This window comes from Hydra vulgaris, chromosome 09 (genome assembly GCF_038396675.1).
Source record: "Hydra vulgaris chromosome 09, alternate assembly HydraT2T_AEP".
Classification (NCBI taxonomy): Eukaryota; Metazoa; Cnidaria; class Hydrozoa; order Anthoathecata; family Hydridae; genus Hydra; species Hydra vulgaris.
Window position 1 is genome coordinate 40612902 of NC_088928.1, and position 13592 is coordinate 40626493.

The 13592-nt window shown below is 27.5% G+C and overlaps 1 protein-coding gene across 3 annotated transcripts in view; it reads right to left on the reverse strand.

The window, feature by feature from the left end:
* LOC100213633 (potassium voltage-gated channel subfamily H member 2) overlaps positions 1-13592 on the reverse strand; it is a 43151-nt gene that overhangs the window by 5807 nt on the left and 23752 nt on the right. For all 3 annotated transcript variants that reach the window (XR_010640849.1, XM_065805705.1, XM_065805706.1), the window contains 2 exons: positions 5752-5909; positions 1105-1373 (listed from right to left, as the gene is read on the reverse strand). Coding sequence is in view for 2 of the 3 variants with exons in the window: in XM_065805705.1 (XP_065661777.1) it covers positions 1105-1373; positions 5752-5909 (427 nt within the window). In the remaining variant the exon portion in view is untranslated. The remainder of the gene's footprint in view (positions 1-1104; positions 1374-5751; positions 5910-13592) is intronic.

Genomic DNA, 13592 nt, shown 5'->3' on the forward strand with positions numbered 1-13592 from the left:
TATTTATCTCTCTCACAGTTACCATACAAAGAATCCAATTAACAACTTTGTCACAACTAAAACTTTATTAAAACAACCTGGCTTCTTAATATCTTGCCGAGGGCCACGATTGTGGAACTCAGTTCTTAAAAGTAATAAAAGACTATAACTTCCATTCGACATTTTAAACTTGCAACAAAACAAGACATATTTGATTTTGATTATAACAATTATTAACTTACTTTTAAAACCTTTATTTAACCTTAGTTATTTAGTATCTTATATGTTGAAACAATATGTTTTTATTTTTATTTTCCAAGTGTATGGATTACAAGTTATGTTATTATATTGACGTAAAAAAGAGATTAAATTAAATTAAAAAAAAAAGTTTTCGCTAATATATTATACACAAGATTATATCTAAATTTGTAACAACGGGGCTTGATGATAAGACCATGTCTTCTGCCAGCTCCAGTTGGAATTTTTCAAAATTTATATTGTTATGTTGTATAAACATTGTAAAGCTTAATTCAAAGTACCAAATAGAAAAAAAAATAAAAGAAAAAAAATGAATAAAACTAAATGCAATATTAAAGTGCTTTATAAAATTATATATTTTTACAATATTTGAGCTTTTCACTTCATTAAATCTTCAAACTATTTATCTATTTAGTGAGGCATAATTAACGACCGAAAGAAAAACTGGTTTTCGGTTTCGAGAAAACTGGACAAAAACCGGTTAGCCGTTTTTTATCGGTTTTTAATCGGTTTTCACCGGTTGCCAAGTAGGAAGTAATCAGGGCCCCAGTCAAAATCAAATATCAAACCCGGTCGCTTACTATTGCCAAGCCCTAGCTTTTTTTGTTTTACTTTTTTTTTCCTCTAAGAAACATTTTAACTGAAACTTATGCAAAACATTCTTTTAATATCAACATGAAAATAAAAGACCAAGTTTAAAGTGTGTCGAATGTGTAAACTTTTTAGTTAAAAAATCTCTAAATTAAATTTAATGATTTTTTCCTCCCAAAAATATTTTTCTATTAAAAAGTAGAAACTATTTTTCTAAAATTCGGAAAACTAACATAAGTTAATTAAAAGAAAATTAAACAAAAATTTTATTCTCACAACCAAAAACCATTGCAATTATTGTAAACATTTTTTCTGTTAAGGTATTTGGAGAATTTCCCAAGTTTCCAAATCCGCATGTTGACAAAATTGTTACGACAAAGTATAAAGCTGTAACGTAGCAATTTGCAATAGGTGGACCTTTTCCGTCAGCAATTAATGTTGTAACATTCATACCATCATATGAATATTCTATTAACATTAGATAACTTAACCATCCATGACTATTTTGCTTTACAACGACATCAATTTGAAATCCAATCAGGTACCTAGAAAAATTCGTTACAAATACTACCTTTACACAATGATAAGGAATTGCCAACAGAGTCAAAAAATGTTTCTTAAAATACTATTGTGCTAGCATTTTGGTTTTTAAATGAACATGACTAACCAAAGTTTTTAAATGAACATGACTAACCAAAGTTTTTAAATGAACGTGACTAACCAAAGTTTTTTAGAGTATTTATGCAATCTATCTACATTAATACTGTGTACAATACCATAAGACATAGCTTTTACTTTTATTTTTAGAAAAAAAAATTAAATAAATAACATCATATTAACAAATTTTTAAATAATAAATCAATAAGATTAAATGAGCCTTTTAACCTCAGGTTAGTAAACATATTTTTTAGCGTAAAATATGCAAATGTATTTTAATTTAATCAAGTTACTAACCACAAGGAAATATAATATAAATAGGAATACGCCCTAAACTTATTTTATATAAAGAATAAATTAGATTGAAATACATCTTTCTTTAGTTACAAATATTGACTTGGTTATTCACTCTTAATATTCAGTGGCGTCTTGGCCAATCCGCAGTAGCTCATTTCATTAGCTTTTGCAGTACTCTAGATCAGGAGTGGCGGAATGGAAATAATGTGTGTTTGTGGGAGGGGGAAGGAATAGGAGGGGGGAGGGGAGAAAGGGGTGAAGGGGAAGGAGGGGGAAGGAAAATTCTATTTTTCAATTAAATTTTAAAAAGAACTTAAATGAATCTTTAAGACAACAAGCAAAAAAAAAATGGCGCTAAATTAGAAGTAACTTTAACAATTTACAAAGTAAGAAATTCTGGTGTCTTTTCTTATTTTATTTATAAAATCTTTTACTATGGCTTTTAGATCAATTTCGGCGGTGTTCAATTTATAAAATTGAAGAAGTAAAAGATGATTCAATTGCTTTTGAATCGAGATTAAGTGAAAATGTCTGCGAAGAATGCAATCATGAAGTGAACTGCCTTTGTTAACACAAGATTCAAAAAATGATTTAAAAAGCCTTTCTGGCCTCATACCTGATATATGAAATTTAAATAAATTTAGTGATGAAGCAATTGCTTGAGCATTTACTTTAACGGATTGAAAATGTCTAGAGACTTGCTCTGCAGCTGCAAATACGTAATGAGTCAGGCAAAGCTTGAAATATAGTTGGAATATATATGATAATAAATTTCAAGTAAACTTTCTGTTTTAGCTGTTAGGATCATTTGATTCAGAAACTTCTTGAAGCTCTGAAACAATTATTTGAAAATTTTTCAGAATTGAGCCATATAATAGTGACGAAACGACTTTGTCCAACTCATTTCATCACAGTCCTTGTGACAAAACGAATTGAAAAAAGAGTATTTAAATTGATTTGCTTGTAATCCTCGTCAGGTATATAAAATTGTAATTTTCAAAATCTTACCAGCCTCTTAAACAATCTCTAAATAAATGAAATTATACAATTGGTAGCACAACTCTTGTCCAGTGCCGTTCCAAGGGGGCAGGTGTAGAGATCTGTTAGCAGTCGGCAATTATACATCACCCCCCATCCCTCTTTAAGATCTCCTCAGGACGGCCCTGCTCTTGTCCCTTGTTCATATATCTAACTTGTTTACAAGTATCTTGAAAAACAACGTTGCATTACAATGTATAAAAACTGCTTCATTGACGTCATCTTTAAATAGTTTGACAACACAACTTAGATGTTTTGGAATTGAAGCACAACTTAGATGTTCTGACTTCGTAACTTTTTCTACGCATTATTTTTCTTGTCTAGACCACATCTTATTAAATCATTTAAAGTGCTCAAAATAGCAACTTACTGTTGGTGGCTTCAACTGCATAAAAACAAAGAAAATCTTTGTGTTTTTTAAAGTTTTCAGAAACAGATCGATTACATAGCCATTTGTTCAATATTGGAAATGTCTCGAGTTTTATCACGTATTATAGCAAAAATATTTCTTGATATAATAGCGCTAAGTACATTTCTTAGCACATACTTTGCCATTCGTTTTACCATCTTGTTAACAATATCATGTACTTACTTACGTACTGAGGCATGTACTTACTGTTTGACAGCCAGCTCAATAGAGGTGGATGTTCTTCGTTCCTTATTAAGAGTAACTAATTAAGATTGCCTTTAATTTCGTCATACGTCAAATAGCTAAGCCTTGTCAAGTGACACATTTTCATGTAAAGATTTTTTTTTGGTTCTAAGGTAGAACACTAACTACTGCTCCACAGCTGAGTGATTACACGAACTAGGTACCAATAATGTGAGCATTATGAGTGTAACATTGCATATCACGAATTTCAATTATCATTTGATGTACAACTTTTTAGCCTGATGCACGTAGTTTAATTAACTTTTCCTGTGTCTGCTTATAAAATAATGATAAACTGTGTTTTCGCAATCTTTCTACTGCTTTTTTGCAAATGTCATTACCGATCATAAAAAAATTTTGTTCACCTTATTTGGAAAAAGATACTAGTTTTTTTCTTGATAGCACCAGTGCAAATATAGCAAAACAATTCCTTTTTGGAATAATACAGATGGATCCAAGGGTAATCTATAATCCACTTTTCATTGAAAGATCTAAACTGTTTACCATTAGTATTTCGGTTGCTTCAACATATGCAGAATTTAGTTTTTCTGAAACCCCTGAAGTACCCATGTTCCACCACTCTTGCTCTATGACTCATATTATGTTTGTAAGTGACTGTTTAGCATAGCACTGTTTTAATAGCAGAATAAAATTTTCATGAACTAATTTTTATGCTTGCTTACTTCAAGATTGAAATCTTTTGAAAATGTTTTTTGTTAAGTTGGAGGAAGGTTGTGCTGAATAATGCTATGCCTTTTTTCCTGATTTTTAATAAACTCAGGTATGTTTATATTCAACGCATGAGCTTTAGATGTAACTAACATTTTGATTATTTCGTAATTCTCTCATTTTCATATCTGTCAAATTGAATTGAATATTATAAATGCATTGAGTATTATAAATGCAAGAACAAGTTTTTTTTAATCTATAAATTCAATTTTCAAGGATTCACCTTGAAAAATAAAATTTTAAAATACGTCTTCAAATGATTGAGAAATAACCAAGTAGCTTGTTAGTACCATCAGTTAATATCATTGTTGGCCAGAGAGTGAATATTTTATTTAAATTTTATTGATGAAAATTGTAAAATAAAAAGATTGTAAAATCTTTATAAATGACGAAATAAATAACGATAATAAGATCATCAGTTTGTTTTTGTTAGTATAAAAGCATCAGTTTGACTACACTTGAGTCATGAAAGACTTGAGTCATTTCGGCTATTTAGTATATTTATAAAACTTTAGAAACTTACCGCATTAGTTAATATTTATTTTGAACAAAATGAAAGATTAGAGTATTATGAGTACCTTAAGCAAAAATTGAAATAAATTTTCAAAATTTTAATGCTGAATCTAAAATTTTGGCGAATAAAAATTATTTAGGGATCACTTCTTATGATCCACTTAGATATTTGGGCACTCAAAATTTTTTCTTAAAAACACAGAGGTTTAAAAAGAGTAGCAAAAGTGCTTATAATAGATAAATTTGGTAATATAAGTACTTTAAATAAACTCAAAAATGACAATAATTAAGCAAAAAAATACCAATTTGATAGTTAGAACTAATTTGTGGAATATAATGATTCGTTATTAACAAAACTTATCATTAAAAGATCAAATTTTAAACCACTTATTATTGAAACAAAACTACTTTGTTTGTTTTTTTAAAAAAAAAAAGGAACAAAAAATCGTTAGTTATTTTTTCAATTTTATTAATTCAAACCTTTAAACGATAAAAACATAAATTTTTTGAATTAAAATTACAGAACGATTTTTAGTATTGTTAAAATATTAAATATTTTACTTTGATTTGTTTTTATTCAAAAAGCAATTAAAATCACTGCAAATATAGGAGAAAAAACTAAGTAATTTCAATAAACAAAACAATGGGTAACTTGTGCATGCTCATATTACACAAAAATCTTTAAATATAATCGAAAATAAATGTTTTCATGCATTGCTTTTCAAATAAAAATGGAACGTATTTTTAGCTAACATAATTTCTTGATGAAAATATAAATACATTATTTTAACATCAAAACTTTGAATTGAAATATTTGGACATCAATCTAATTTAGGTTTTGTTGAAAATGTTAATCACTTTTTTCCTGGATTTTAAAAAATAATATAATATAGCATCTATATATATATATATATATATATATATATATATATATATATATATATATATATATATATATATATATATATATATATATATATATATATATATATGTATATCCTAGTTTCAAATGAAGCTAAAAATATAACTTAAAATACCATATGCAAGCCAACCAATGAGCACATATCAAAAAGATGAACATCCATAAAACTAATGTAAAAATGTTGCTATCCAAGTATGGAACCAACTTCTTAGGAGCAAACGTTAATCGTAACAATCGTATCAATATTAATGCTTGAACTACGTAAATCGAGTTCTGAAGAAAAAAATGAATACTTTTTATTAAATTGTTTTTATATTCAAAATTAATAATTTGTTTTCATTTTTTTATAAACACTTTAAAAAATCTCATTAATTAAATTGTATTTAAAATTACTAAATACAATTTAAAGTCTTTATAAATGTTACTAGAGGTGAAACATGCATCAAAAAGAATGGGAAAAAATTATACAAAGAAAATGAAAAAAATTTTTTTTACTGCAAAAGTTTTAAACTTGAAAACTTGTTTGTAATCAGTTTATAGTAGTATTTGTAATCAGTTTAATATGTTCTCTTTTATTTAATAAACAATCTTTGTCATCTTCGTGTGTTATATATTTTTTAACAACATTTATCTTTACTCCTTTACATTTTTACATTTTCTCTTCTCCGTGCACTTTGTAAGAATACAACTTTGATCTAAGTCCTACTTTGTTATTTACTCCAATTTTAAAACCTATCTTATTAATGGCTTGATGATTCTCATCAAATTCACTTGTATCAATTTTGCTTTCAATATCATTAGCTATCTGTATCTGTGAACAATAGTTTTGCTATCTCAGCATATTTTTTCTTTATGTAATCATAATGAAATTTGTACATTAGTGTTTGGCTCAAATCTAATATACACATTCCTAAGTATATTGGTTTAGTATATTTTAATTTTGTTCATTTCATATGTACTGCTATTAAGTTTTCATCAAATATTGTTCTACTTTCAAAGTTAGGTTTTGATGCTAATTTAATAGCTTCATTTCTGTCTGTTACTAATCTAATATCAACTCTGTTTTCAATATTTTCCATTGTTTTTCCAAAAATTGAATTGTTCATGAGTTTAAAAAAGTCTTTTTCAAATCTATTAGTTGCTTTAGTTCTAAGTTTTGTATTTTTATCAATGTATTCACTTAACCACGCTCTTTCTTGAAACTTTACACCTCTATGAATTTTAGTAATCTTTAATCCTAATCTTTCGTGCAATTTAAGATATCATAATGAATGACATAATTTTTCTTATTATTTAAATTAGGAACTAATTTTTCAACACTATTAATGGTTATTCTTTCAGGTGCGAGCGGATAATCATTATGTTCATCATGTAGATATTCAGGAAAATCTAAATCGACTTTTAGTATACATGGAATTGATTTCCAGTTTTCTATTTCATTTTCATTCATCCATTTAAAACCATGTGTTGGAATTAGTGTACTCATTGTCCATCCATATAAGTTATTAGCATCTGTATAGATACTGTGTATAGGTTGATGGTTTGCTTTAATCATACGAATCACCCATATACTTATTATTAGAAGCTCCAAATCTATTAGATATCATACTAATTCCACCTCTATACCGTTCTTTATCGTTAGTGATACATCGTAATCACTCAGTAATTCTAATTTTATTTCTGTCATCTTTAATGCAGCATCTCACGCTCATCCTGGCGCTGTATAGTACCAAGCAGGATCTAAATCATAGTTTCTAATACAAAGATCTCTAAAACTTTCAAAGACGTCAGCTTGCAAAAGCACATCTGAAACGTTGTATAAACCATGGTAATCTCTAAATAATTTGCAATTAAACTTTTTCCACACATTTTGCGCATGCGAGTAATCGTTATCACTTATTCCTTCACCGTTTAATCTCGAAAAGAATGATTCTTTTGGCGGTAATTTTGTCTTATTAAATTAATTTTAATAGAATCAATTGTTTAATAGAATCAACCGAATCATATGGGTATATACCTTTTCTTAGTAACAAATCTAATTTTTCACCTGAATATAACTTTCCTATATTTTTGCACTGGTCTTTTGCTAAATTCTTTGATAAAGCATCTCAACTATCAGACATAAATCTATAACTATTTAAGAAACCATGAGCCTATTATTTTCAAACTGTGACAACCATTCCCATATATTTTGTGACAAGCAACCCCTTCTAATCAAGTTGCAAAACACCAGTAAATTTACCAAAAAGTTACTCGAATGAATAAAAAACTTTAAAAATGCACATTCAAAGCATAATAAAATAATTTTCGTTTGGTAAAAGAAAATTATTTTATTATGCTTTTTTATTTGTTTGTTGTTGTTCTTAAAGTGAGCGAAATTTATTTTTTTCATATTAAAAACCTATAAAAACGAATATCTTTTTTCCTACTCGCTAAAACAAGCTGAAAATTACAGTGAAAATGTTTTTTTTATATAAAATTTCGATCGTGCGATTTTAAAGTTCTAAACCTTATCTACATTTCCTGTAATAACATTTGTGACAACCAACCCCGCATGACAACCAACCCTGCTCTCCCCTACATCTCAGAATTTACGCAAGTAGACATCATGTTATTGGTTACCATAAAGTCTTTAAATGAGTTTAATATGGTTTTTAATAACACATTAAAAGACCTCATTTGTACGTAACTATTAATAATATTATGAGTTAAAGAAGCTGTTGATTAAGTTATTCTAATCAGTTTGGTGATAAAAGGAATCGCCGCATTTTCAAATTATGAAACCTTTTTTACATTGCTTTTAACGTGGTATAATACCACTCAATACTTGTATTTATATCAATTTAAAATTGAATATTGTATTTTGTTTAATTTACATTTTCATAATATTTTTTAAAATCATTTTAATTTTATGTTAAAAAAATAAAATTATTCAAAATTACTGTTATTTATGCAATATTTCTTCTGTTTAAGTATGTGATTTTAGAAAAAGATTTCTTTTTTCTAAATATAACATACTAAAACAGCAGAATTTGGTATTTCAGCTACATATATATAAATTTTTTAGATATATTCCCAAAAATACAAAACTATATTTGTCAACTAAAATAAATTTATTAAACTCAAACTTCAGAAAAACACAAAACCATCAATTTTTAATGACAAGTTTTTAGTGACTTAATTATGGACGAATATTTAGGGGTTTGGCAATAAGACTATTTTTGTCTTCTTCTTGCCCCCGCCATTCGTATATTTTACAAAAGAAAAGTATTTATTTGTAACGGCAAATTTAGAAAAATAAAAAACCATAAAAATTAAAAATCAACCACTGCATTAAAAATGTCTTTATGTAATAAATAAAACAAAATAAATGAGGAAATTAAATTTGAAAAGAATTAATTTAATAATTATCAAATTAATAGTAGTAAAAATAAGAATAATTTGAACAATATTATAATATTGTTTGAAAAATATATGTAGACTTATAAAAACTTAATTTTCTTCGTTATTCTTCGGTGAAATTAACTTTCGCTCCAAACTTTTGAATGAGGAACAGGATTTGATTGTCAGACGAACTTATAACTTAATTAAAGATAATATTTTAAATCCCTTAAATAATTGGGGAGGTTGCTCAAAATTTATATGGTCATAGTTTTTGAACACTAAGAGATTATTGCATGACATTATTACTTGTTTATGACACTATTTACTTGTTAATGAACCTAAATTTAGCTTAAAATATAAAAAAAATGTATATATAAATATTATAAACTCATCGCTCTCACACTAATGACATAAAAGGGAAGTTAACATTTTAGGGGTTTATTGTTAACAGGCTCTGATTATTGCAATACCGTTGAAAAACTTTACATAAACGTGAATATATAAATGTTTGGAGTTTGCTCCATGTAGTTACATAACGTTAAATTCTCAAAAAAAAAAAAAAAAAGCTTGCTACGGGCCTGATTTTAAATATCTGATTGGAATCTGGTTGTTTAAACACTGTGACTTGCACTTTTATTAACTTTTTTACTTTAAATTTTTGAAAATTTAAAGTAAAAAAAGTAACAAAAATTTACTGAAATTAAAAGAACTTGAAGTTATTTTCATCTGTATGATAAATAACATCAAGACACTTTTCTTCACAATCAACCAGAGTTGTTAGTCCTAGGCCTTGGCTTTGCCGTTTAGGCCAAAAATAAGGCCTTGGCCTTGAAAATTTTTGCCTTGGCCTTTATAAAAAAAATACATAAAAATAAAGAACTAAAAGTTTTCATTCTTTATTTTACGTAATTAGTTACGCAATTAATAATTCGTTATTTTATGTAACTATTTTATTAATTTAAGGCAAAAATTTAAGTCTTTGGTCTTAAAAATGTTTGCATAGGCGTTGGCTTTGAAACTCAGATTCTTGACCTTGGCCTTGTTACATGCGGCCTTGGTCTTGTCCTTGGCCTTGTAACTTTTGGCCTTGGTCTTGACCTTGGCCTTGTAACTTGTGGCCTTGGCCTTCCTACATTTGGCCTTGTTAACAACTCCGCAATCGACCATATAATTTTAAATTTGAAATTGTGCTTTTTTGAACCATCCTTCTAAATTCGCTATATTAAATAAATTAAAATAAGCGGTTGTTGTGGTTATGAAAAGTTATAAATTTTAAGTTCATTACTTTTACTTTTTTAACTTTAACTTTTTTTTTTTTAAATAATCTTGATGTTATTTACATCAGTTATTTTAAAATTATTTTTAAAAGACTGTCTGGTTTATTGTTCTTGCTTTGGAAATGGCTCTGTATTTTATTTTAAGTTTTGTATTTTGGCTTCATTTATTCAGCGTGGTTGTTGTTAAAAACTAATCTAACCATAATGAAAGTTACTTCTGGAAATGACTAATTAGAATAATTGTTAGATAGAATAATAAAGGAATAATTGTTGTCTGGAATTGACTAATTGAAATTAGTTCATTCCAGACAACAGTTTTATGAATAGCTATTAATAAATAAATTTAAAAAAAAAAAAAAATTATTTATGTTAGAGTAGTTGTTACAACCAGAGCCGTCCCGAACGCAGGGTGAAGGAAGTCTTCTCCCCCCATAACCGACAAACATCTTGTGAAGTCAAACTGACGTTTGAAAAAAAAATGTAAGTTTATTCTAAAACACTATTTTAATTGAATAAGATTTTGGTTTTCTAATCATCCTTTTACGGCTTGGACACCATCACAACAAAAAGAAGGTAGAAGATTAAACAGCTTTCCTTACCTTTTTTTTCAAATGGATTATATATGATAAAACGTAACAAAAGATTATATCTGGTAAACAATCCTTTAATCATATAAATTATATCAGATAGTTTAAATGACTTAATTTAATATAATTATGTTGACTTAACATAATTTTTTGAAAATTTTTTTAGCTGCCGATGTCCTTAAGGAATCAAAAATGTAATATTGTGTTATATTACCATAACAAAGTACTTGATTGAAAAGGCAAATACAAAGAAAAAAAACTGGAGAAAAAGCGCGCTTTAACGAACAGTGACTTAGTTAAGGTTTACACATGCATGAATTAACCATAGCTTAGAAATTATGCCCCTTTCCCCTCCCGCCAAAGTTTCATTATGGCCATTAACCTATTTCTGCTCAACAAAAAAAAAGAAATAAAAAGTCAATGATTATTTAGCAGCCGCTATTAGCAATCATACGGCAGGGAGCCCGTTTCTACACTACTGATATAGACGCATGTTGACTATATTTGCCCCTAATTGTAATAGAATTACCCTATAAGATATACGTGAAAAAAATTCTTTCTCAATGCCCCACCACAAACACTGCCCACATACCTCAGAGTATTATCTGAAGTATTACCCAGTAGTGCCCTTAAATAGGCAATGGATTTGAATACGCCACCTATCTCAAAATTTATATTAAATCAACATGAAATGACTGTTCTTTGAGAAAGTAAATAATATAACTTACATTTTACTTACTTACAAAGTAAAGCATAAAATTTCAAAGAAAAAATTTACTTTTATTTGTAAAAGTAAATAACAATTTTTTTCAAAATACTTTTATGTAAGCTGTTATTGCTAACTAGTTAATTTTACACGTTAACGTAATTTGTTGTAATGATGCAGTTTAATTTTGCTTTGTAAAGTAAGTGTTATGTCTTTTAAATATTATATTTACGTAAGTTTACTTCATAAATAACTTTTTTTACAATTTTTACTTTATCATACATTACATATTTTTTACATGTTTGACATTTTTAGATGAGTTATGTTAAGTAATTTACGCTTAAAAGGAAATCGTGTTTTTACATCAAAATAAGTAAAAGTGCCATCCCTAGTTACATGTCAATACCATACCTATATTTGTTTCAATGTATGTGTGCTAGTTGGGTAAAACCTATAAGTTATACAGATTCTACAGATTCTTTTAAAGACCAACTTGTCCAACATGTTGACATGCAACACATGCAACAAAATTAGTTACAAAAAAATTATGCTTTATCATCGTTAAACCACAGTAATAAGCTAGTTAAATCTGTTGAACGAAAAAGAAGATTCGTTAAAACTAACGCTGTTCTTAATCAGCATATAATTAGGTCGTCAGCGGGAATTCAAATTTTATCAAAAAACATGGTTAAAATAAAGTTTTCAAGTCCAAGACCAAGGCTATGGCCAAGAGTTTCAAAGCTAAGGCCAAAGCCAAGGCCTTAATTTTTGGCCTTTAAGACAAAGCCAAGGTCAAGGCCAGAGAGTAATAGCTCTATATTTAGAAATACTGTGCAAAAATTGAAAAATTTTTAGGCATAAGACAACTAACAGAAGGTACTATTTTTTGTAGATGTGGTATATAAGATATTTTCATTTCTGAAAGTTCCAACTCATTTCAAAAGATCTGTTGTTTGAACTTTTGTAAATTTCCACTGCACTTAGTATTTATCATGACAAATATTACAAATACAATTATACAGCATTAAAATTTATTATAAAAGTTCGTAATAAAAAAAAAAGTTCTATAAACTATGTCTTTTGCAGTTACATCGTATGAGTTTCTATTTACACATAGCGTTTTTGCAATGTTTTGAAAAATACCTTTTATCTCTTAATTATAACTTCCGAAATGTCAAATACATATTACGTTTAGGGATATCGAACACAATTATTTGTTATTTGGGTATTTGGTGTTTATAGCATTATTTGGGGTAACACAAATATTTGTATTTTTACCCAAATATTTGTATGCAAATAGTGCAAAAATTTTTAAATTATTTTTCAGCATTTTTTTAAAAAATAACTGTCACATTTTTAAAAATCTAATTTGTTTCGAACCCTTTAATTCAATTTCCAAGTTACGCAATTTCCGTGAATTTTATATCATAATAAATTCACTACTACTGAAATTTTTTAAAATTTATCTATGTTTAATTGTGAATTTAATCAAGTAACTATTGAAATTATACAAAAAAGTACGATAAATACTACTATAAGGTATGAGTCTCATGCTTTTTTAGGTTCCGTTGACTAAACTAAATTTTTATTTAGAAAATGATGAGTGAAGTGTGGAAACGTTTTGTAAAAATCAGTAAAAATCAGGCAAAATGTCAAGTTGGCAACTGTAATGAAGTTTGTACGATCGTTAATTATGGAACAACGAATTTGATGAATCATTTAAAATTGAAACATGGCATGGATAAATCTCTTAAAAGAAAGAATACATCAGAATCAACAGAACTTCCAAGTAATCAAAAAATTCAACGTCCAATAACAAGTTTTACAGTTCAAGAGTCTAGAGAGTTGTTAATATCAAAATGTGCAGCCAAAGATGGATTTTCAATTAATCAAATAATAAATTCGGATGCTACTAAATCATATTTGTCATCACGCGGTCATCAAATGCCTAAATCAAGATCAACAGTTTGGGAAGGCATTAAAAAATACTACGAAGAAGCTT